At 48.6% G+C, this 23,183-nt stretch overlaps 1 protein-coding gene across 3 annotated transcripts in view; it reads right to left on the minus strand.

The window, feature by feature from the left end:
* Window positions 1-23,183, minus strand: part of SLIT3 (slit guidance ligand 3) — a 669,050-nt gene that overhangs the window by 118,325 nt on the left and 527,542 nt on the right. For all 3 annotated transcript variants that reach the window (XM_017849419.1, XM_017849421.1, XM_017849420.1), the window contains 4 exons: window positions 14,923-15,066; window positions 13,448-13,611; window positions 2,946-3,096; window positions 1,289-1,363 (listed from right to left, as the gene is read on the minus strand). In XM_017849419.1, coding sequence (XP_017704908.1) covers window positions 1,289-1,363; window positions 2,946-3,096; window positions 13,448-13,611; window positions 14,923-15,066 — 534 coding nt within the window. The remainder of the gene's footprint in view (window positions 1-1,288; window positions 1,364-2,945; window positions 3,097-13,447; window positions 13,612-14,922; window positions 15,067-23,183) is intronic.

Raw genomic sequence — 23,183 nt, forward strand, 5'->3', positions numbered from 1 at the left:
GAATATAATGCAAAAGGACACTGGCTGACAGCATGAGAGGTGACAGAAGAAGGCAGAGCATGGCCTCACTTGACCCCAGCTGGGAACATGGGTGTAGGTGACTCCGTTTTTTTTTTTTTTTTTTTGCTGTTCTGTGCATGCCCGAGAATGACAAGGGCATGAAGAGTCTTGACTTTGGACTTACACAAATTTTAGCGAATTCTCAAATATGGAATCCATGAATCATGAAGATGGACTTATTTCCCTGGTTTTCAAGGCAGACCTGAACTCCGGGGCCAGGAGGCATGAAGTTTGGGGTGGGGTAAGGGAGAGGGGCTAAAGAGAAGAGTGCCCCCCTGGGGATGAGATGGTAAAGAGCCTCCCCTTCTGTGCTGCTACCTCTGCTGGGGGGCCCGGAAGGGAAGACGAGGAGAAGCAAGCCAGCCTCACACTAGCATGATTGCAGGTGGACCCAAGTCTGAATGCCAGCTCTGGGACCCATTAGCTGTGTGGTCTTAGAGAAGTCACAGAAACTTTTTGAGCCGTGGCTTCCTCACCTGCACAAAGGGGACTGTGAAGCCAGCGCTGGACGGGTGGGTGAAGACTCAGTGAGAAAATGCGTGTAAGGCAGGCAGCATGGTCCCTAGCTCAGGACAAGGACTCTACTGGTGCACCAACATCGTTCTCATTACCTTTATGACTAGGCCCAAGCCTAGTCAGGGTTAGGCAGGGAGAGAGTTAGGATGATGTGCATCTCTGGCAGCGGAGAAGCCAATATAGGCATGTAGGTCCTTGCCTAGGCCAAGGCATGGTCAGACCCATGGACTCCTAGACGGAAACCCACTGTGGGAAGCTGCTGGCATGTTCACTCTGATGTGTATCACCCATGATACCATTTGAAAACAGACATTTAACTGTCACCACACAAAAATCGCCAAATAGCATAGACCTTAGACACCTGTGCCACATCACTAGTTCTTACCTGAGTCCTACCCACCAGCCCTGGGGTAGCTGTTGGATGGGGTGTAGGGGTAGGGTGAGCAGAGGGTCCAGGGCGGGGTCAGGGATGGTGTGGAATGCTTGCTCTGTATAACACTCAACTAAAACCATGAAGCATCACTTTGGTCTGTGTCTACATGTCTTGTTTCTTAACAGAGGCCACAGCGGGGCTGAGGAGGAGGCTGGGAGGAGGCTGGGAGGGGCTGGAGCAGAGGCTGGGGGAGAGGCCGGTCCCCTGGTTCCTCTAGTCTAGAACACAGGCTCTGGCTAGAGAACAGAGGCTGCTGCTAAGTTCCTGAAGTTGACTTACATTTTCCGCAGGTTGGGCAACTTCTTGAAGATGCCAGTGGCCTCCAGAACAGATATCTCATTGTCATTCAGTCGCCTGTGTAGGAAGCAAGAAGATGAGTGGTAGGTTAACTGTGGACAGGGCCCCTCTTGGCAACCCCCATGGCTTTGGGTGCATTGGCACCTGAACCTCACACTCAGTGAAGGTCCACAGAGCCATTGGAAGCTTTGACATCAGTCCCATCGACAGAGGGGCCCAGCAGGTGGGGGAGGCATATGCAGTGCTGCTTCCTCCTTCTCCTGGAGGAAGCCTCCTTTGGCTGGGGTGTAGGGGACTTTCTGAGTACTCCGTGTGGGCATGCATTGTTTTCAGCACCCATCAACTACCAAGTATCTGTTTTCATTTTGTGGACATACCAATGACAACTTAAAACCCCCAGGAAGGTTTCTCCAGGGTCTCCCAATCCTCCAAGCCCTTCAGTTCCTTCCTAAGTACTTCCCTCTACCCGGAGCAGCTCGGGAACTTCACAGGTGTTCAGGGAGAGCAGCAGGGCAGGGAAAGGGGCCTTGCTGTTTCCTCTGATGACTTGTGAAGTTAGAGAGAACAACAACAATAAGAATAATGAAGACCACTACCACTCATCCAGGGCTTACTGCGTGCCAGGATTCAAGATGAGTTCCATGCTTGCATTCTCTTTCTTGGTCTCCCCAACCACCCTAGGAGGTAGGCATTAATTATCCCCCCCACTTGACAGCTAAGAAACTGAGTCTCAGATCCGAGGAACAAATGGCCTAATCTTAGGAAGCCTGACAGAGTCAGGTGTCAGCCCATGTCTGTCGGTCCCCACGTGCTGTGCTTTTGTCCTCCACGAGGCTGTAACTTTAAAAAAAATTTCTTTAATTAAAAATTTTTTTGTTTCAGAGACCAGGTCTCACTCTGTGGCCCAGGCTGGAGTGCACTGGTATGATCATAGCTCACTGCAGCTTCAAATTCCTAGACTCATGTGATTCTCCTGCCCCAGCCTCTCCAATAGCTGAGACCACAGGTGCATGCCACTACCATGCCCAGCTGGTTAAATTTGTGTGTGTGTGTGTGTGTGTGTGTAGAGACCGGGGTAGGGGAATGGCATCTTGCTATGTTGCCCTGTATTGAACTCCTGGCCTTAAGTGATCCTCTTCCCTTGGCCTCCCAAAGTGCTGGGATTACAGGCATGACCCACCATGCCTGGCCCTGCTATAATTTTTTAGCTTTTTTTTTTTTTATAAACCCACTGATCCCTTTATTAACATGGCTAATTAGAGGCTCAGATATATTTAATCATTCTAGTTGTTTTCTCACTTCGCTACAATTCTTTATTTAGCACCCAACTTTCTGGTTTTACTGTAAGCTCCATAAGGGCTGGCAGGGACTACCTGCTCTGCTCTGTTGTAGAAACTGGTGGGCTTAGCATGATGCCGGCTCACAGTGGGTGTTCAGAAAATATGTGTAGAGCGAACATTTGCAAGCAAGCTGTCCACAGGAGATGCCTGGGTATCTGCCTTCAGACCAGTATGAGAAAGACAGCCAAGAAGCACGACTGAGCCAGGAAGGGGTCACCTCCAGGAGACCCTGCCCACGCTGGCTCTGGGTGACTGGTGTGTGGGGAGGAGTAGGGAGTTCATGCCGAGGTTGGACTTACAGGTCGGTGACGTATTCAGGGAGGTGGCTTGGGATGCGGGCCAGCTTCTGGTTGGAGCAGTCCACAATAGTGCCCTCGCAGCGGCACTTCTCAGGGCACATGAGGTCCATGAAGCACTCACTGCTGAACCTGCTGCGGTAATCCTCAGAGCCTGGGAGGGGCCAAAGAGGGGATGTCAGCGTCACCCGAGTTCCATGCAGAGCCCCAGGTTGTGGGTAGTGGGGGTGGGGGACAGAGATGGGTGAATGAGTTGGGGGGCGTTAGGGGTCAATTAACAGACATGGCATCGCCTTCGCTATATGGCCACCTTGCTGGTGCTTTCCCTGCCCCCAGCCTTACTGCCTCCTTCCCATGGATCTTTGTTATTCATCACCATCCTCAGGGAGACCAGGCTCAAGATCTGTGGGCCCTTATGCTTTTGGGGGTCACAGAATTCAGTGTACAGAATTCAGTCTACAATTTTGGGGAGGGGGCACTACCTGCTCCACGACTCCTATCATTCATGGACCCTCTAAATGTTCATGAAAATCCAAATTACAATGCCAGGCGCGGTGGCTCAAGCCTGTAATCCCAGCACTTTGGGAGGCCGAGACGGGTGGATCACGAGGTCAGGAGATCGAGACCATCCTGGCTAACACGGTGAAACCCCGTCTCTACTAAAAGTACAAAAAACTAGCCGGGCGAGGTGGTGGGCACCTGTAGTCCCAGCTACTTGGGAGGCTGAGGCAGGAGAATGGCATGAACCCCGGAGGTGGAGCTTGCAGTGAGCTGAGATCCGGCCACTGCACTCCAGCCTGGGCCACAGAGCGAGACTCCGTCTCAAAAAAAAAAAAAGAAAAGAAAATCCAAATTACAAGGTTTTGATGATGCTTTGATGGGGACTATGCCAGGGGTAGGGACAAATTATGGGAAGGGGTTGCAAACTCAGGGGCCTTTATTACCCCAGCAGGTAATAAAATGAGTACAGGCCAAGCACACAGCAACAAATGACCATCGACACTTGGCTGTAAGATTGGGAAGACAACAATGAGGGTTGGGAACCTGGGGAATTGGAGCCCCAGCCTTAATACTTGGAAATTTGGCTCAGGGTTGCCTGATGTTGCTTTGTTTTGTTTCTTAAAAGAGAATCCATATAAACAATATTGGTAATAAATTCCAACTTAAAATACCGTGAAGATGAGCAAAATGTATCTGAGGGTCAGATTTGGCCTCTTTTTCAGAGCACATTCTATGTAACTATAGTGAAAGGCGAGTTCTGATGAGTTAAAAGTTGGAGCTGAGATTTGCTTTTTTGAAAAGGAATTTCTCCCAAAGTTGCACAGTAATGGTAACGGGACTGACGACGTGGTGTCTCCGAGGAGATGCCTCGGGGAGTTGCCTCAATGATCACAAATGATCCCCGGGCGCCTGGGCAAACTTCAGTGAGACCTTGAATCATGCTGGTGGGAACTGAGGGAGCTCTGATTCTCCCACCAGACATAAGCTTATTGATGGGGCCGGGTGTCCTTCATCCTGTCACCCTCAACATTTCACTAGCACGATGCGAGGCACAAAACAAGAGATGGGTCCACATTGGTCCAATGCACAAGTGGGGTGTCATGAGCACCTGTGTGTCCTCTACATGAGTATTGAGAAGTGTTTCAGAGAATGTAAACATTATTTGTTTGCTCCACTAGGTGAGGCAACTTGGTGGTTTTATTTGCATTAGGAGCATTAGCTTTTCATGGATTTTAGCAGAAGGGAGCACAGGCTTGTTCAGGCCTTGGTAACTTACTAGTCTCAGTCTCTCCATGTAAAATGGGAATCAAATAACTGCCTTTATCTTCCAGGAGCTGTTGCACAGATGAAAATAAGATTAAGGAGGTGGAGAACCTCAGGAGCTGTATGGATGCTTGTGACTCTAGCACTGTTTTTTTTTTTCCTACAACCTGGCAGAACATTTGGCAGCTCAGAGGCTGTGAAAACATGAGTGTAGCTAGCAGTAACAGTGGCCATTTACTGAACATATACTGAGCCGGACACTATTCTTCCCATTTCAAATGAATGATCTCATTTAATCCTTGCAACACTCTGAGGTTAGGATAACTCTATTTTATAGGCAAGGAAACTGAGGCCCACAGGTCACTCAGTCTGGGCAGGCTCCTGCCTGGCTCCACGTGGTTAACATGTTTTGCTGCAGACGTGCTTCTCCCCAAAGGTTTTCCCAGGTCCCTGTAGGAATGATCATATAGCCAGACTTGGTGCAGGTGGATTGAATGGAGTATTTTTCCACAGTGGGCTATGGTGGGGCAGGACACAGATCTCTTCCACCGTCTTAGTTGTGCACACCTCGTATGAGATCCCTGTGGTAATTCCTGATTGAGAGTGAACTTGGTGGGTCTCTGATTCTGAAGTGATACTACCTACCTAAGACAGGGAGTCAGAAGCCTAGACCTGTCCTTTCCTTCTCTGCTCTCTCTCCATCCCCGTTCCTCCATCTCCTCTTCTACCCCTAGGCTTGTGTGAGCAAAATCTGTGGACACATCCCCAGTTATTCCAGTGGCTTCCTGGTTCAATGTATTACGCAAATCTCCTGCCCTTAGCTTGCCAGCTTCGTTCCACTTGGTAACTTTGACCTGCACCATTTACTTCCAGACCCATCAGCATGCCGAGTCCTGGGCAAATTTCATTTTGCAAATCCTGTTAGATGACTACCTTCTCTTGTTCTCTGCACCAGTGGATCCACAGAGTGATGGCACGAAGGGGCATTACACACACATACAGAGATTTTTCCTTCACAACGTGTCTATATTGGGATCCTTGCAAAGCGAAGGAACCCTGACTGCTGATTAAAGGCAGGAAGACAGGAGGAAGCAGAGTTTGCTCTTCAAGGAGATGAGCCTGAAGGCGTGCACCGGCTGGGCTGTGGCTGGGGACAGCCGCCTATTAAATGCATTTTCATTTTAATCAAGGTGAGAGCAGCCTGTAGTTAGCAGGAATCGCTCTCAGTAGTATAGTTAGATTATAACTGGTGGACCTCTGCAATGGAGCCGCTGACCCATTTTAATGAAATGATTTTGCAATTAGATTCGATGGACTAATGTGTTCTTTCCAGCATTTTTTCCCCTGCTGTTTTTGTTATTGCCCTGGTTTGTAATAACAAGGGGGTCGGAATGTGATATTTTATAGAAGTGGGAGCCAGAAATGTTAATAACGGCGTATGTACATAACCGAAAAACTTCGTTCCCCAGTCAGAGCCAGCCCGAAATGCCATCTCCATCACTTCATATTTCATTACCAAAACTACCCAGGGTTTCTCGGAGCCATTTGTTATGCCTAATGCTCATAACTACCCAAAAGTATTTTTAACTTTTCCAGAGCTTTAAAAGTCAATTTCAATCTCAATGCATATTTGTCACTGCCAGAAATACTTAGTAGTAGAGGACCAACTGCAATAGGCTGTTGCTTCTTCTCTTTGGGGTGAGTTCAGACAGAAGGGATCCCAGAGGATTTGAAGAAGGGCCATAAAACTCAACCTCGCTGAAACCGGCCTTGGAAGAGCTGATGTCATCTGGCGTCTTGCCTGCTCCTGCCCCTGGAGCCCTCCTCCCCTTTCGCAGGCAGCTCAGAACAACGACACTTGGTATGTGATCACAGACAAGCTTTAATAGTCGGGGGGTCGGGGTAGGAGGTAGAAATTCATAGCAACACAATTTTATTATACATCCCTGCCCTACAGCCACTTCCCAGGAGGAACACTTGTCACATTTGGATGACCAGGGGTATGGGACAGGTAGGGAGCCACGCGCTCCCATGCTTTGAATGGACTTGGCTGGGTTGGGATCAGAGACCAGCACCAGGTCCAGGATGGCTGCTGCCATCAACAGTATGCATTTTGTATCACCCTTTGGGCAGCCAGTTTGCTAACTGGGAGTCATAAATTCATTGTTATCTGATCATCATGACCTTGCTAACTCATATGTCCAGAGCTCTCCTCCCTTATTCCCAATATCCCTAAGATGAGGGGAATAAAGGAAAGGAGGAAAGAAGCAGAAAGAGGAATTGGGGGGAGCATAAGGCCTGTCAGGCCTCATCAGCTTGAAAAGACAGTGACGTGAATAAGCAAAGGGTCATAAGTGATGAATGATTCAGGAGAACACTGCCAGGCACACAGACATCCACTCATGGGCAAGGCTGGGGGACCAGCTGCCAGTGGCTGGAAGATGCCAACTGTTTTACTAGGAGTTTGGTCACCAGTTGGGCAGGGAGCTGTCCTAGTAAGCTATCCCCATTGGAGTCTATTACGAGTGCAGCCATCTGCCTGAAAACAGAGGGAAATACCCACGGTCTGAGGCTGGCACTGCCTCATCACAGCCTGTGGCTGTGGGGCCAGTAAAGCACTGATGGAAGGGCACCATTATGGACCCACTCCCAGAGGCCTGGTCCCAGCCATGTTGGGGGCAGTGCCGAGGGCCTCAGAATGCCCCTCTCTGTAAGGTAGGAAAGGGAACTTCTCCAGGCTCAAGGATTTGCTCTGCGTTAAATGGGATCTTTGTATGTCCATGCTGGAGAGGAAGAGCCATTTGAATAATGCTTGCTTACTCAAGTTCTTTCTACTAACAGATGAAAGTCTGAAAGGGAGAGTTTAACCAAATTTCAAGTCCCTATCAAATCAAGGTTTTTAAATTTTCTAATTCAAGGGAATGGGGTTGTCCACAGCTGGGAAGGTGGGTACTACAGCAGGACAGTTCAGCCACTCTGGAGTCAGATGACCCTGGGTAAATTAGTTAACCTCTCTGAGCCTCAATATCCTCACCTGTAAAATGGGACTTTAGATTTTGTGAACATTAAACTAGGTAATAATGTGGAACAGTTCACTGCCTGGCCTATAGCAAGCACTCAATGTATGTTAAAAAATTACTCAGCAATGGTTGGGCTCCTGGTTCTGAGGGGTAACCTCAGATAGAGGCAGTAATAAGAGTCACACCTCATGATGGGGGCCCAGGGCTCAGCTTCTAGTTCTGAGCTGGGCTAAGGTTCCCACCTTAGCTCTCTCTTGCAGGATAGGACAAAGACTCCAGGATAGGAATGAACAACACAATCTTCTGGTTACACTGGGTCTAGGATTTATCAAGAAACAAGCAAAATAAGAGGTGCCAAGATCCCTCTCTTTATTATCAGAGATAGCAGGTTTCCACATCCACACACGCTCCCCTCCCCTGAAACAGAATTAGCACCAGGTGAGGAACCCAGCACCTCCATGTTAACTGTGCTTTGCAGGTCACAGAAACACACTGGACTTTAGGTTTCATGGGGTTCAGGGACAGCATTTTCATAAAACATGGGAGTGAGGTTCACAAGGAACCTCAGGTTAAACCAAAGTCTCAGACTCACATGAGTTTCACCCATTCTCAAGCTCACATTCCTTTCAAATAAAGTGAATACCAATAAAGGTGGTGGTGGGAGGGGCAGGGGGTCACAAGTAGTAGTAATTCCCCTTTGGGTTAGCTGCCACTTGGAAAAATGACCTTGCGTTGGGACTCTCCCATGAAACCATGGGGCATATGCCTTGGGTACTACTCGTTCCTTTCCAATGGAAGAAGAGACACTGTAGTTTCTGAGCTTGAACCTAGTTATTACTCCTTGTCTGGCATCTAGACTAGATTTGGGGGAGGGTGACTCCATTTTGTGAAAGAGATGTGGATACAGATCTTAGCTGGGCCCCATGGTGCTTCTCCAGACCCATTTCCCACTGTATCTGCATCCTTTGAGACTCCTACCCTCCTGCCCTTGGTGAGTTGAGACTGGGAGAGGTGGGTCTGGCAGGTGGTGGGCTGCGGTGCTCCAGAGCAGAGGAGAGGTGTCCAGCGGTGGTGGCGGCGGTGGCGGGCCATGCTGCAGGAGAGCACGGTGCTTTCCGCGGTGCTTGACAGAACCATGTTCCGTTTCCATCGTTCCACCACATGGTTAGATCAAGCACAAAGGAAAGCCCCGCAGCGACTGGTCAGAGTCAAGGTCAGGAAGCAGCGTCAGAGAGAGGACAGGAGCGCTCAGAGGAAGCAGCGTGAAGAAGCGGAAGCCGGAGCAGGCCCCCACTGAGCGTGATTAGTATCAGGAGTGGGGTTCCACTGGAACACTTCTGAAGATAGCAGCCCTGCTGCCCTTGTGCCCCACCCCAGGGGAGACACAGTAGGAAGGGAGAAGAACAGGAGGGAAATCACTGGATGCCCATACTCAGGAGCTTCAGGGCAGCATGGTTCCTTCCCAAGGAAAGAAAGAACACTCAGACATCTGTGATCCTATCACATGCCTGAACTGAGCCTCTACACTCCAGTCACACCAGTTGGTCTGACAAGACATTAAACTTAGCAAAGCATCGTCTACATGTTTTACAACATAGGCCCAATCCCCCCAACAGCTGAGTGGTTCCATCACAGTCATTCTAGCCCCTTAAATCAAGAGACAATCCACAGTTCCCAACGGTCTAGCAAACCTTCAATGCTCTTCTTTAGGAAAAAGCCGCCTTTGACATTCCACAATTCAGGAGTCTCCTTGATATCCTTTGGGGTCACCAGAAATGCTCTGGCTGATAGATACTTATCCCAGATCATTTGAGGTTTAATAGAGGAGTAGTGTGGTGTCAAAAGAAAATACATCTCTCTAGCCAGAGAGAAAGACAGGAAAACAAATGGGGCCTTAAGGTTTGGACTGAGAAACCTGCAATCACAGTTGTTGAGAACACCAACTTTCACAGAGATGGTGGCCAGTGCACCTCGTGATGAAGGGCCTCTTTCAGACTAAGAGAAGGAAGGAAAGGGAAGCCAAGGGATGAGTCTGAGTGGAAGACACTGAATTCTGGGATCCTCCTTGATCTCTTCCTTGAGTGGAAATTATGGGAGTGAACAGGATGAACTAGTAACCACTGTCAGGATGCCAAGGACCCAGGTGAGGGTATCCAGTTTTTATAATCCTATCTGTGATAGATCAAGGCCAGTTTCCATGCACCTGCTGACTTGGAACTTCCTCCCACTTGGCATTAGGCTGTAGATGTGCTTCTTGAAGAAACTGGAGCTAAGTCCAGGTGACTGAGATCCTCCCTGCCTCACCTCTGACATGAGAACCAGTATCAACATTCTTCCACTATGTGTTTTTGGGACTGGGCATATCCTCTAGATGATCTCAGCATCTCGACGGTGCATAGGTTGTCTACCATGATGGACCAGTTAGGAAGAGCCAGCCCACAGCTCTGGGTCTGGCCTCTCCTCCTTCCTAAGCTCTCCCATCACACGCACTAGAGTCAGCCACTAGAATCTGGACTCCACTCCACTTTGACACCTAGACATGCAGGGCTCTGTGAACACTGTGGTTCTGGGACTTCAAATTTAAGTTTGATTAGGACCCTGGTACCAGAGCAGGGGAAATCCATCTTGTTCCTGCAAACCCCAACCCTTACCAAGCCTTAAAATCTAATTTTCTTTCTCTTTGGTTTCTTTCTACAAAAAGAAATGGAGGGATTTGTAGGTAAATTATCAAGAGTCTTCACAGTATGTCCGAAGTCCTGGGTTTCAGATCTTGCCCTGAAAATAATACTCAATATCTTAGGTAAGATTTTTCTGCTGTGCGGACCTCAATTTACCCATCTCTAGAATAAACTGGATGGCCTCTAAGATCTCTAAAAATTCTGTAGTTCATTGAGAGCTATCTTGCTGTTTGCCATCTTTGGACACGTTGTGTCACCACCCTCCGTACTTTTCAACAAGAGAGTTTCTTCTCACACGAAGTGGGGAGGCATAAGGGAAGACAGACTGCACCCTACAACTGCCAAGTGCTCCTGGGGGTAGGCTTGGGGTCCCAGGCAGCCAGACGGAGCCTTTTCAGGAGGACTTAATCTGATGGTCAGATTACCCCAGCCAGCAGTATCCAACCCTAAACTGATGTTGCTGCCCAAGGCGGTGGATGCAGCTGATAGAGAGGCAGACACAGGCAGCTGGGAAACCAGACGCCCTGCCTAAGGAGGGGCAGGATGTGTTACGGAGCAGCCCTCAAATTGCCTCCTAATTACATCAGCTGTCTTTTCAATGGGGGTGCTTTTAGGAGAAAGTAAAATGCAGAGTTATTATCTGTCACATCCAGTCTGTGTCACCTGCCCCCCTTCTTTCTTCTGGAGCTTCCTGGAAACACAGAGCTTTAGATCTTTTTTTTTTTCACCCTCCAAGGCCAAGGCAGGTCTGGAACCCCGTGTTTCTCAAAGCCAAGGCCTTTGGAGCTCAGCAGTCATGCTTTCTTGGCAATGACATAAAATAAAAGCATATAGAGTGCTACGTGTCAGGCTCATGCTAGCTCCAAACATTTCTACTTTTTAGGAATAATCTTCCTGCTTAGCATTGGTTTTTTTTTTTTTTTTTTAAAGGTATCTTAGAGTCAATCCAAGAACCCGGCTCCTTCTCCCTGTTTCTTTTGTAAAATGTTCAACCACCCTTCCCCCACATAGGAAAAACAGCCAGGATCCTGCAGGTAGGAAGATAGTGGCAGAGCTAGAGTTAGAACTAAGTTCTACTGCTTCCTAGGTCCACTTTCTATTTTCCTTTTCTCCTACTTAGTTCTTTCTGTAGCGCCACTCCCATCTTGCCACCCCCAACCACAGTCATGCCCAGAAAATTGCCAAGACTGTGTTCCTGGGGGAGACAACAGTCCTTGGATCCTGCACTCTTTCCCTGCTGTGCCATACATGGCCGCAACATCCATCTAGGGTCCAAGGTATTAACAGGATACTTATGAGACCAAAGGGTCAAGGTTGGCAGATAATACCCTGCCCTCCTCTGGCTTTCACTGCCCTTCTTTTTGGGTACCACTGCTTGGCAGAGCTAATTAACTCAACCCTGGTCAGAAAGGGGTAGGAATAGAGGCCCAGGTTGGCATGAGTCATGAGGAAAAGCCCTGGGGAAAGGACGATTGTGCCTTGGGTGAGATTTTCGTTCCAGAGATGTTGCCAGGCCCAGGAAGGAACCTGAGGACAGTGTTCAGGGAGTGGGTAGGGGTGGGAGCATAAGACCAGGGAAGGAAGTCATCCAAACAGCTGATCGTCCTCCCCAAATACTCCTTCTCTCCTAGATGCTGTGTGGTGTGAGGAGCAAAATGAACCTGAGGTTTAGTCCTGCCTCCACTGTTTGCTGGCTTGTGAACTTAGAGTGCCCCTTCACCTCTAAGTCCTCAGTTCCCCCTTCCATAGAGCGAAGGGCTGTCCTACTGACTTCCGAGGACCACTGGAAGAAGCAAATCAGACTAGAAGACCCGAGCACCACGCTCATCACAGGTGAAAGATGGCTCTTGTAAGTGACATCATTATTCTAGGGAGAGGAAGTTGGTACTAACTTTTCACAGTGCCACAAAGTCTCTGTATTATCTCCAAGCCCTCCCAAGGTATTTGTTTCTGTTAAAAAAATTTAATGAGCTAAAGCTTATCATTCTGGAGACACAGACTAAAGAATTTGACTTAAAGGACAAGAAGATGTTGTTAAGAAGCACAAGTCTGCCCACTGGTCTTCTCCCAGTGACCTCTCCCCACGCTGGCATTCTCCCCTGGGAAGACTCGCCTGCATCAGAAGCTCCTGGGCAGGGGGAGGAGCACTGCTCTTGCTGCCACACACACTGTGAGGGGTGGCTGCAACCCACCTCGGCACTTCGTGCTATCAGTCTCTCATCACTGGGTGCACAATGCAATTTGGTGATTTTTTTTTTTTTCCAGTAGAAAAGGACACAGATGAAAGTAATTTTAACTGCCTGTTCATGTAGCTGTTGGGTCAACGAGAGCTACTTCTCTTTCCAAGATGGGCTGAGAATTCCCCTGCTGTTCTCCCCCATGTCCTTCCTGGGTGCAGTGAGAAGGAAGGTTTCTAGAGAGATCCTGGGCACTGAAGAACAAGGCTTTGTTTCTTCCCAAGCACGACTCTTTACTGTTCTCTCCATACTCAGAACAGAGTAGTCTGGGGTGGAGGAGCTAGTTAGTGAAAGTGTTTTTCGTGAACATGTGAAACCTATAATATACTGGGGTCAAAGGGATGCACCACAGTCCGTCTCTGAAGGAAGTGGGAGGTCCCCAAGATTACACACCGTCTGTAGCCTCGCCTGAGCTATATTTATTTCTCTATTTGCCCTTTGGGGAGCACACTTTGGAAACGACAAAAATAAATCTTAGCCTGTAACAGGCACATGTGCAAAGGCCGCCCCAGCCCCACCTTCTGTGTAGCTCTTGGAGACTCGCTGATGCCTGGGTTCTGTCTCCCCTGCAACCGTCTCCCGCTCCCCATGCTTTTATTGTGTGTGTATGTGTGTGTGTGTTTTATTTTAAATCCATAAGGTAATTGGTTTTCTGCAGGGCTAACTGAATTTCTCCAATTTAATTTGCAAAGATGCTCCCCAGGAACCATTACAGCGCTCGCTGTCCTCCAGATTGGATTATTGGCCTCTCTGGGGCTGCTGCATTCTGAGTCAGAAAGCGGGGCCCAGCCCCGTAACCTGATTACCTGAGCAGCGGAACTTCTTGCTCTTGATCTGGCTGATGCGCTTGTTGGCGAGTCGGCGCGGGCTGCTGCAGCGGGCCCCGCTTGTCTCAATGGGGTTGTCCTGGAGGTAGTCGGCCAGCCACTTCAAGTGGCAGTCGCACACAAATGGGTTTTGGGCTAAGTGGCTGCGAGAGGGATGGGGCTGTTAATCAGGAGTGACCCATGGCGTCTTGCTCCACTACCACCACCCTGCCTGGCGCTGGGCCCTGGCAATCCACTGCAGGGATTGGTCTCCCGCCTCATCGCCCCAGGAGGCCTTGGGGCCTGCTACTTTCAGACAGGGCTCAAAGAGGGAGTCTGAGGCCCGCTGTCTGCAAAAGACAGTCACAGATGCAGCTAGCATCTGGTCTGGGGAATCGGTCTCCCAGCTCTTCCCACCTGGGGCAGGATCCACCACCGATCGCTTCTACTCTCACCCACGCCAATTCTGACAGGCACACCCAGTCGCAGGCTTGGAGTTTGCACTTGGGGTAGAATGCATTTTATTTCTCCAAGCTCAGTGATACCAGGCACATAAAGCAGCTGGCACGGCGCCTGGCATATGGTGGGTGTTCCATATATAGTAGCGGGTATTGTTGTAATTATCCTTATCATCATAAGAGCACCATGGGTCTTGCTTCCCCTAGCTCAGTAAGAAAAACTGTGAAGCACCGAACACAGTGTTTGGCACGTGGTCGGCGTCAATATATAGCAGCTGCTCTTACTGTGTCTTGGTTCCTGTCTCTGGCTACAGGGGCAACAAGCACCAGATGACTTACAGGGTCTCCAGAAGCCCCCAGGCTAATTGCAGACCTGGGCATGGGGCCGAGGTCTATGCCCGAGGCTGGAGCCATCAAAAACTGGGCTGAAATCTGTACTTGGAGGTCATCTATTTAACTGAAATATTGATGAATACCTTTAGTGCATGGAAGTGAGGAAATACTTCCCAAAGAGGAAGAGTGCCCACCTCAGAGGCTTGGTTTTGCAGCGTGGAGGGGGTTAAGGGCGGGCAGGGGTGGGCTATTTGTAGAAATGGAGTCTGCTCAGTATACATTGACCACAGGGGTTACAAGGGTAGCGCAGGACCTCCTCCGCCTGGATTCAAAACCTGCTCCTTACTAGCTGTGTGACCTTGAGGAAGTTACCTAACCATTCTATGCCTTGGTTTCCTTACATAGAAATGAGGGACAGTAACAGCACCAAGTAGAGTCATTGTGAGGCTTAAGGGTTTTAAGACAGGGTAAGTATTCCGTGTGGTGTCAAGCACAGTGTAAGTGCTTGGTACTGATAAGCTATTCCTATTTTTATTATTCTAGCTTCAGGTTCTAGTTCTTCTGCAGGTTCTAAAACTCCTCCTGGATGTGCTCATGCTGCCCTCATTTGGGTGTTTTCCATGATGGGCATGTGGGGTCTCCTGCTGCTTGGGCACCCACTGGCACCTGAGGCAGTGTACTCACAGCGTCTGGATGGACTGCAGAGGGGCGAAGAGCCCCTTGCTGATGGTCTGCAGCTTGTTGTCATACAGGGAGAGCAAGTTGAGGTTCTGCAGGTCCTGAAACGTGTTCACCCGCAGGCAGTTGATCTTGTTGGCATTGAGGAGGCTGCAAGCAGAAGAGAGCCTGGTTAATTCACTAATCCTGGTAATGACCTGCGGGGCAAGGGTTGCATCTGCAGGGGATGGGCTGCAAAGCTCCCATCACTCATCCTTGCAGCCTTCAGCTCCTGCTGCAGAACAGAAAAAGAGAGAGACCTGCCTTCCTGTGTCTACTGAAACCCCAAACACTTCTGGGCACCTGCACACACTGTCACCACAGATACTACGCCACACACTGCTCTTACTTGGCACATGTTCTTGCACCCATGACCTTGAAGGAAGACCTGAAAAGTCACCCTAAGTGCTTCACTTTCTGTTTTAGGATGCAGAGCTTCCAGGAATCGGAAAGGAAAAAAAATCATTTGGCATAATTGTTTTAGAGCTCTAGTTGACTGACTACGGGCAATTTGATTCAGAAAATTCCTTACGGTTCTTTTGGATCACTGATCCTACTGGAAATCTGATGAAAGTTATAGGTTGTCCTCCTGGAAAAACTGCATCTATGTGTAGGCAGGCACATGTGCATACATACGGATTCTGTCATATACACGTGTGCACACCCACACAGAGCACAGAGCTCCATGTGGTTTGACCTTGGCCCTTTCTCCAACCTCAACCTAACCCCACTCACCCCAAATTCACTACCCTTGAGTGCCACTACTGCATTTTTTTTTTTTTTTGAGATGGAGTCTTGCTCTTGTCACCCAGGCTGGAGTTCAATGGTGCAATCTCGGCTCACTGCAACCTCCACCTCTCGGGTTCAAGCAATTCTCCCGGCTCAGGCTCCCGAGTAGCTGGGATTACAGGCACACACCACAACAACCAGCTAATTTTTGTATTTTTACTAGAGGTGGGGTTTCACCACATTGACCAGGCTGGTCTCGAACTCCTGACCCCAGGTGACCTTCCTGCCTTGGCCTCCCAAAGTGCTGGGATTATAGGTGTGAGCCACTGTGCCCAGCCCCCCACCACATTTTCGATCCTCAGACACACCAGATTTTTCCCTAGGACTTTTGAACACCCTCTTTACCTTCTTTCAGAAGGGCTGCCTACTTTTCCTGCTTTCCACTGTAGCTCAAATGTTCCCTCCTCAGAGAAGCCTGCCCTGACCCCCTCATCTACAACGGGACCCTCACTCCGCTTTCGTCTCTCACATCCCCTTGTTTATTTCCCTCCTGACACTCATCGCGATTTGTGATTTTAGGATATTTATCATTTGCTTTCCACACAGGATTAGGAACTCTATAATGGCACCAATGACAGCTATTTTATTCCTCCCTTTCTTTTCAGTGTTTATTCTTTATTAAGATGTATACTAAACTCCACATGCAGCTTCAAGGCTCTCACTTCTCTAAGGCAGCACCCATCCCTCACCCCTTCCAGGGTCAGCCTTCCTATCCACGAGGAAGCTGTTTTTAGTTCTTCAGACTCCCTAAAAAAGCATCATAGGAAGCTACCCTTTGGGTGGAAGTCTGGAAAAACAGAGGATGCCATGAGGGTGACAGGCAGTTTTCAAGAGCAGGGCTGGCAAGTCAAGCACATTGAGATCCTAAGAATTACCTTTACTGATCCTAGACTGACTAGGTATGCCTTGCAGTCGATGTAAAATCATTTCTTACCCCCTCTCAAATGAAACTGGGGGAAGGGGAAAATAAACTAACCAGCAGAAATGTTGAATTCCAAAAATTTTACTTTCAAGGCTGGCTCAGCCCGTCCCTGGTGGGGAATGACCCATGAGATCCATGCCAGGCTGGCCTGCCTCAGGAGTCTCTCCATACCAGGACCCAGGGGGACTGCAGTTGGCAATGGTGGGGCTGTCCATGGTGCTAAATCACCCATGCCACCTCTCCCTTGCTGCAGGCTCCATACTTCCCACGGTCCCAGTGTACCCCGCGTGCAGGCAAGCAGCTGTGGCAGTGACAAGTGGAAGAAGAACTGCCTGTTTAATCTGGCTAATAATGGGCAAGGTCCCAAGGGTTCACACAGATGTCCTCCTGCCTGGCAGTGGAAAAAAAAAATGCTCATACTGCTAGAATACTGTGTTTTCCAAAGTGCTTTCCCAACATCCCATTATTCTCAGGACCTGACTCACAAGTGACAGGGGAGGAAACTGAGGCTGAGAGTTTGGCGGGTGTTTTCAAGGTCACACATGTTTCTAGGGAGCATGAGAGAAGTGGTTACGATAACTGAGGTCTCTAGAAGGCTCAGTTTCTTCTTTATGAATGTCTTATCTACCCATCCTATCGGTCTATACTTTTTGCAACATCCCTCCCCACTGCAAATTCAAATTCCTATGCTTTGTGTATTAAATTTTAGTCAATGTCACTGCATTTTGGGGGCATTTGAAGGAAATATGATAGAGCAGAGAAACAGGGAGAAAAGCTGGAGGACTCAACAGGGCCCAGAAACCAGGGCTCAGGAACGGACCCTTCACACACACAGTGTTTTGATTTTTTTTTAAAGTACACACATGGTAAGTGTTTTGTTCTAAACCTTGACATTCAGGGCCTTCTGAGTACATCATCTTGTCAGGAAATACTGAACTATTCAGTACACAACAGGTCAGAGGTACCTATCCAATGGCCTGAGGATGGAATCCTTATTGCAACATTTTGCATCATGCCACATAAATAAAATGTGTTTATTCAATCCTCTTGTGTTTTAAAAATTGGAAAATCTCATAACACACACACACACACACACACACACACACACACACACACACACGCACGCACCACACCAAACCACATTTCTATTTTCTCTTGAAAAACAAAATTCAGGAGCTCAGGCAACCCTAGGTTCCCTGGAGGCAGCCATGGAGTAGCTGCCCCCTTTAGATAGGACATATGCTATTTGCCACAGTCCTCACTATTCCCTATTGTGTCTCCTTCACTAGTTTACTTGACCTTCCTTGCCTTAGTGGTCATTTAGGTTTGCAACCCCAGTGCAGATTCATAAGCCCAATTGTAGCAATTCGTTCTAGGGCATATTAGGCACTAGACAAGGACGATGGCCATGGGGAGAAAGAAATGGCAACTTGACTTGCCTTCATACAAACAGAATGCCACGCTGGCAATCCTTCTCACTCATGAGGACTATTTAGGCTCTTTTTTTCTCATCTAGATGCTCCTTTTGTTTCCTATTGCTCCTAGATCTCTCAGCATGGGATGTTACTTCAAATATGTAAGGCACCAAAACAACCCAGGCTGGCAGAATTACTAGGCAAAGATAGCCCAAGGCGCAGAGCTCATGAAGCATGGAGCAAAAGAAAACACAAAAGGGCAGAGTCTCCTGGTCACTCATTCTCTCCCGGGATGCTTGGCTCCCTCAGGCAAGATGCATAGGTGCAGAGAGAGATAAAATTAAGCTGCTTATCCAGAATTAGATGCTGAGGACAGCCTCACTGGTCCCCAGCATCAGCAAGATCTAACAGCCTATCCCTGTGTCCTGTTTCCTTTGGGAGGAAGGCTGGCAGTTAGTCAACTCAGCCTGGCTTCCATGAAAGGAGCTCTTAGCTATCTGGTACATGGACAAGAGCTGGAGGGGAATTTTAAAAGCACCATATTATGGAGCAAACAGAGAGTAAACAAACATTTGAAATGAAGTTTAGCAGTTCTATAAGGAATCCTGAACACAGGCCTCCCTCTTTCACCAGAGGGATGGATTCTCCCTCTTTGCAGCAGAGATTCCAGGATGCTTTCTCTGTCCTGGTTCATCCCCATTTCAGGAGCAGTGGTGTACCTGCTGTGTGAAATGATAGTAATTCAGCATCCTCTCTAGAGACTACATCTCTGTGTGCTTTTCCCAGGCAGTTTCCAGGCACTATCTTATTTAACCCTCACAACGGCACTATGATTATCTTCATTATTCTGATAAGAAAACTGAGGTTCAGAGTGGTGTCGGACTCAACCAAGGTCGCCCAGCAATAAGTGAAGCTCCAGCCTGTTTCACTCCAAAGCCATCTCTTATCTACTATTTAAAGTCTATATTCTCTTTTCCATTTTCCCTATGTGTGAAGAGCAGCTATGTTTGCTAGCCTTGACCATCCCTGGGTGTGCTTCAGGTGGACAAAGGTCTGGTTGGGTTTGGAAGACCCTGCTTGCCTCTTGGGAGTGCAGAGGCATCTGAAGTCCTCCTGACTCCCAGGAGGGAGCCTCAGCGTGGGATGCTGATCAAGCCTTCATTGGCACAAGGTGGCAGGTCCTTTATTGAGTGGCTGGCACCTATATGAGGCAAGGCTTTCCCCTTCAGGATCACTGACTGAATGCCGATGTGGGAGCTGATATGCCTGACTCTGTGCTCCCCTCACTCTGAGCAGGCCAAGGGACAACCGTAGGACAGAGATAATAGCAATAGCACGCAAGGTGGGATGTCCCAGCTGGCCTCATTCAAGAGGCTGCCTGGTACTCAAATTGACAACTGTGACATCCCAGCCAAAGACCTCGCCTCAGCCCGATCTGCTGGTGGGTCCAGTGAGTCAGGCTGGACTGCCTGGTGAATTCTGTGTTCATCAGTATTTCCCCAGATGCAGATCCAATGATCTTTTGGGGCCACCTGCTCCAGATCTATCTCTCAAAGGACCCTTGGAGATCATATAAATGAAAAGAGAGGGAAGGCTGAGATGATCCAACTAGGTGAACCACAACCACCAGGTGAACAGCAGGGGCCACATGGCCTAACAAGTAATGCATATTAAACATTTCGCAAGGCCAGGTACCCCCATTTAATCTCCCTTTGACAGGTGACACTTCTGGGACTCAGAGAGCTTAAATAACTTTGACCAAAGTTCCACAACCCGTAAGAGGTAGGACAGTATTTGGACTCATGCCATCATAGCCCAAAGATTTTGTTTCCAATCATCATGCTGCCCTGAGAGCCAGTCCCCTCACACTAAGGGCCTGAGGGAGCCATCTGAGGCTGATGGGAGGCGATGGAGGCACCCTGTTTGTAGCCACTCCCATGAACGCAGCAGGTGATTTTACCATAAGGCAGAACAACAAAAAGAGCCGAGCTCCCGTCAGAGGAAATTAAGGAGAGTGGCACATTGGAGAGTGGGAGTGCATGTACAGCACCTTCTAAATTTATTTCCAAGTGTGAGCTCTAGGAGGCCCTCTGCCACCCCCTGCCTTAGAGCACTTTCAGCTGCCACATATGTTCCATGTCAAGAGGTATTAGCACTCAGTCCATTGACTAACCAGCATAGCTGTGCTGCTGAGAGATCTTGCTTTCTGGGAGCTGTGGCCTTCAGGAAAAGCCAAGCAGAAAACAGAAGCCACTGGGAGTCAAAAAGCTAGAGTTGGAGGAGGAAAATGAAATGCCCATGTCGGGGCTAGGGAGAACCCTCGTGACTCAAGTCTTTCTGCTAGGGGGACCAGGGCTGGCCTGTGCAGAAAAGTCCCAGGTGTTCTCATCACTAGTAGCAGCTTCCAGTTTCATTCATTTGGGGTCCAGGTAGCATGGGGAGATGGCCCACAGGGGGAAAACCAGCTCCATTCTGATCCACTAAAAGACCCACCACACCCAGGCTTTTGAAAAGTCCCATGGGGAGAAGATCGCTGAGCCCCACTGTTAGCTACTGCCTTTGCTCTGATCCACTCTTCAATGAAGTTTCCCCCCGGGAGCCCACAGGCCTTTTGTGCAAAGTTTGGAAAACACAGACATCTGGAGTCAGGCTTAATGATCAATTGCATCAGAATCACTTTGGCAACTCCAGCAATTCACATGTTGACTCAGTGGCCCAGTGCAATCATTCTGGTGGCATTTATATTCTCCACACTTGACCAAGGGTCTGTGGAGGACACTGGTCATGTTGTTCCTCCCACTTCTATGGTATTTGTCTAGAAATGCCAAAAGCATATTCCAAACTCCAGAGAGCAAGGCCTCCTCAGAAAACCGGTGCCAAGAAAGAATGCAGTGGCCCTTCCGGGAGAATGGATGAAGCTCTTCCAGAAAAGACTGTGGGATGAGAAGATGGGCCCAGGCTCCTGCCAAGAAAGATGCTCTGCAGGCCTTCTTTTCCTAAAACCGGGATGGGGCGTCTGTTTCTGTTTCACGAACACTCAGATGCAGATACACAACAGGAGAAAGATGGTACCAACAGGCATCCGGCATAACCCTTTCTCTAGCTCCTTTAGTAGGAGAATTTATAAAAAGTGGGTTATAAAGGCTCTTTGTTATTTAAAAAAGTATTCTGTGTGTCCCTGGAAGTAGTTATCACCTCTACACATTGGCATGAACGCTTAGTGAGGATACCAACTAGGGGAGCTATTCTGCACCCCTAATTAAGCTACAGGATATAGAGCCAAACCTCACGTATTAATATGCCTTCCTTCTTTTTACTTCTCTAGTATTAATCCTCTGTCGTCCTGAATTTATCTATTAATTGTAATAATGGCCACTCTCCCACCTTAGAACATTATGTTATCATCCTTTCCCTATAAAATGTGGGGATTAATTTAGACCTTCAGCAACCTACTGAGGCTGGATGTGGGGAAGAACCCAATGAGAGCTGATGCCATGAATTCTGACCCTGCCCAGAATCTTCTCCATGCTTGAAAATGGGTGCTCTAGGCCACATCTTGCTAAACACCCAAGGGGAAGCAGGAGGAGCCCTCTAAGTCCCAACTAGGGGCAACAGTGACTCTTCCCTTCTCTCCTATTGGTGACTGCACTGCTTGTCAATGGCTGTGGGTTGTCATGGCGATTCCTGATGCAAGAGTAACCAGGCATGCAGCAACACCATTGGGCGGCCTGTCTGAGAAACAAGACCTCTTTCTACCCAGATACACAGGAGGGTGCTAGGAACGGGCTGTAAGCCACTGGGTTTTCCTAAGGGAAACAGATGAAAGCTGAGATTCCCAGAGACCAGAGAGGGAGAACTATGATTTGGTTACCAGATCAAGTGACCTCACCTATGGTGACTTGCCCATTACCTTCCCTCATGACTGTTAGGGTGGTAACTTTCCTATCTGATTGCCACATGGTTACCAATCAGTCCTTTAAATGGGGTGAACCATTCATTCAATGACTAGCATGGATTTCAGAATTTAAGTCTACCCAAGGGCTTTCCAGGTACACAAGAGAGGAAGAACCTCTCCCTCAAGAACGCATTGCCAAGTCAGTCTGCTTCTTCTGCTGGAGATAATTCTCATTGTCCCACCTCGACTGGGTCTCTAAGCATAAGCAGCTCCTTGACTATCCTCTCACAGGGATCAGGGCAAACATTAGAGGGCTGATGACAATGAACCACAGAAAGTTCCACGGACGCAGAGCCATGAATTATGCTGAGCCATAACAAAAGGAGTTGATCTGCAGTTCAGCAGCACCCTCTCTGTGGCTTGAGCCATTGAGAAATTCTTGCTCTGCATATCAAAAAACTGGCTCTGCAGATCTTTCCATGACTGGGTGAAGCAGACGCCTCTGGATGGATGTGCTGTGGTTAAGGCATGGACTGCCCAGGTTCCAATCCTGGCTCCATCATGCTAAGTGACAATGGTCAAGTCACTTAACCCTCAGTTTCCCCATCTGTAAAATGGGCCTTTCCACAATACCTTCCTCTTAGCATTGTGGTAAAGATTAAATGAGATGATGCACATGAAATCACTTAGCAGTTTCAGGTCCTGAAGCATATTAAGTATTCAATAAACGTTAGCTGCTATTATTAGCAGAAGTAGTTCTTGTGAAACAGCTGGTGGGGAAAAGTGAACTATAGGGAGTGAAGTTTTGCTCACTGCTCTGTAATTGGCATGTTGCTTGGCAAACTCCGAGAGCCTCAAATGGTCTTGTCTGCCTTCCAAGAACAATTAAACAACAGGTGCTAGAGTTGTCTTAACTTATTCCAGCCCAAAGACAGTCTGGTTTGGTTTAAGACCACCTGGAGCGGGTTTAAAAGCTTCCACCTCAAATGACTGCCCTCCCCACTTAAGTGACTTTCCTATGCATGTCATGTGATCGATGAGCACTAAATGAATGCTCCTTACTCCCTGGAGGGGAGCTGTAACAACGAAATGACAGCCTTTTCCTGCTTTGGGGAGGATGGACCTCTGAGCTACAAGGTGAGGGATCTCAGGGCACGATGGCTGGCTGCCCACAGAGGATCGCCATCTCCACTGATGTCCCAGGAGG

Source organism: Rhinopithecus bieti, unplaced genomic scaffold (genome assembly GCF_001698545.2).
Source record: "Rhinopithecus bieti isolate Rb0 unplaced genomic scaffold, ASM169854v2 scaffold_30732, whole genome shotgun sequence".
NCBI lineage: Eukaryota > Metazoa > Chordata > Mammalia > Primates > Cercopithecidae > Rhinopithecus > Rhinopithecus bieti.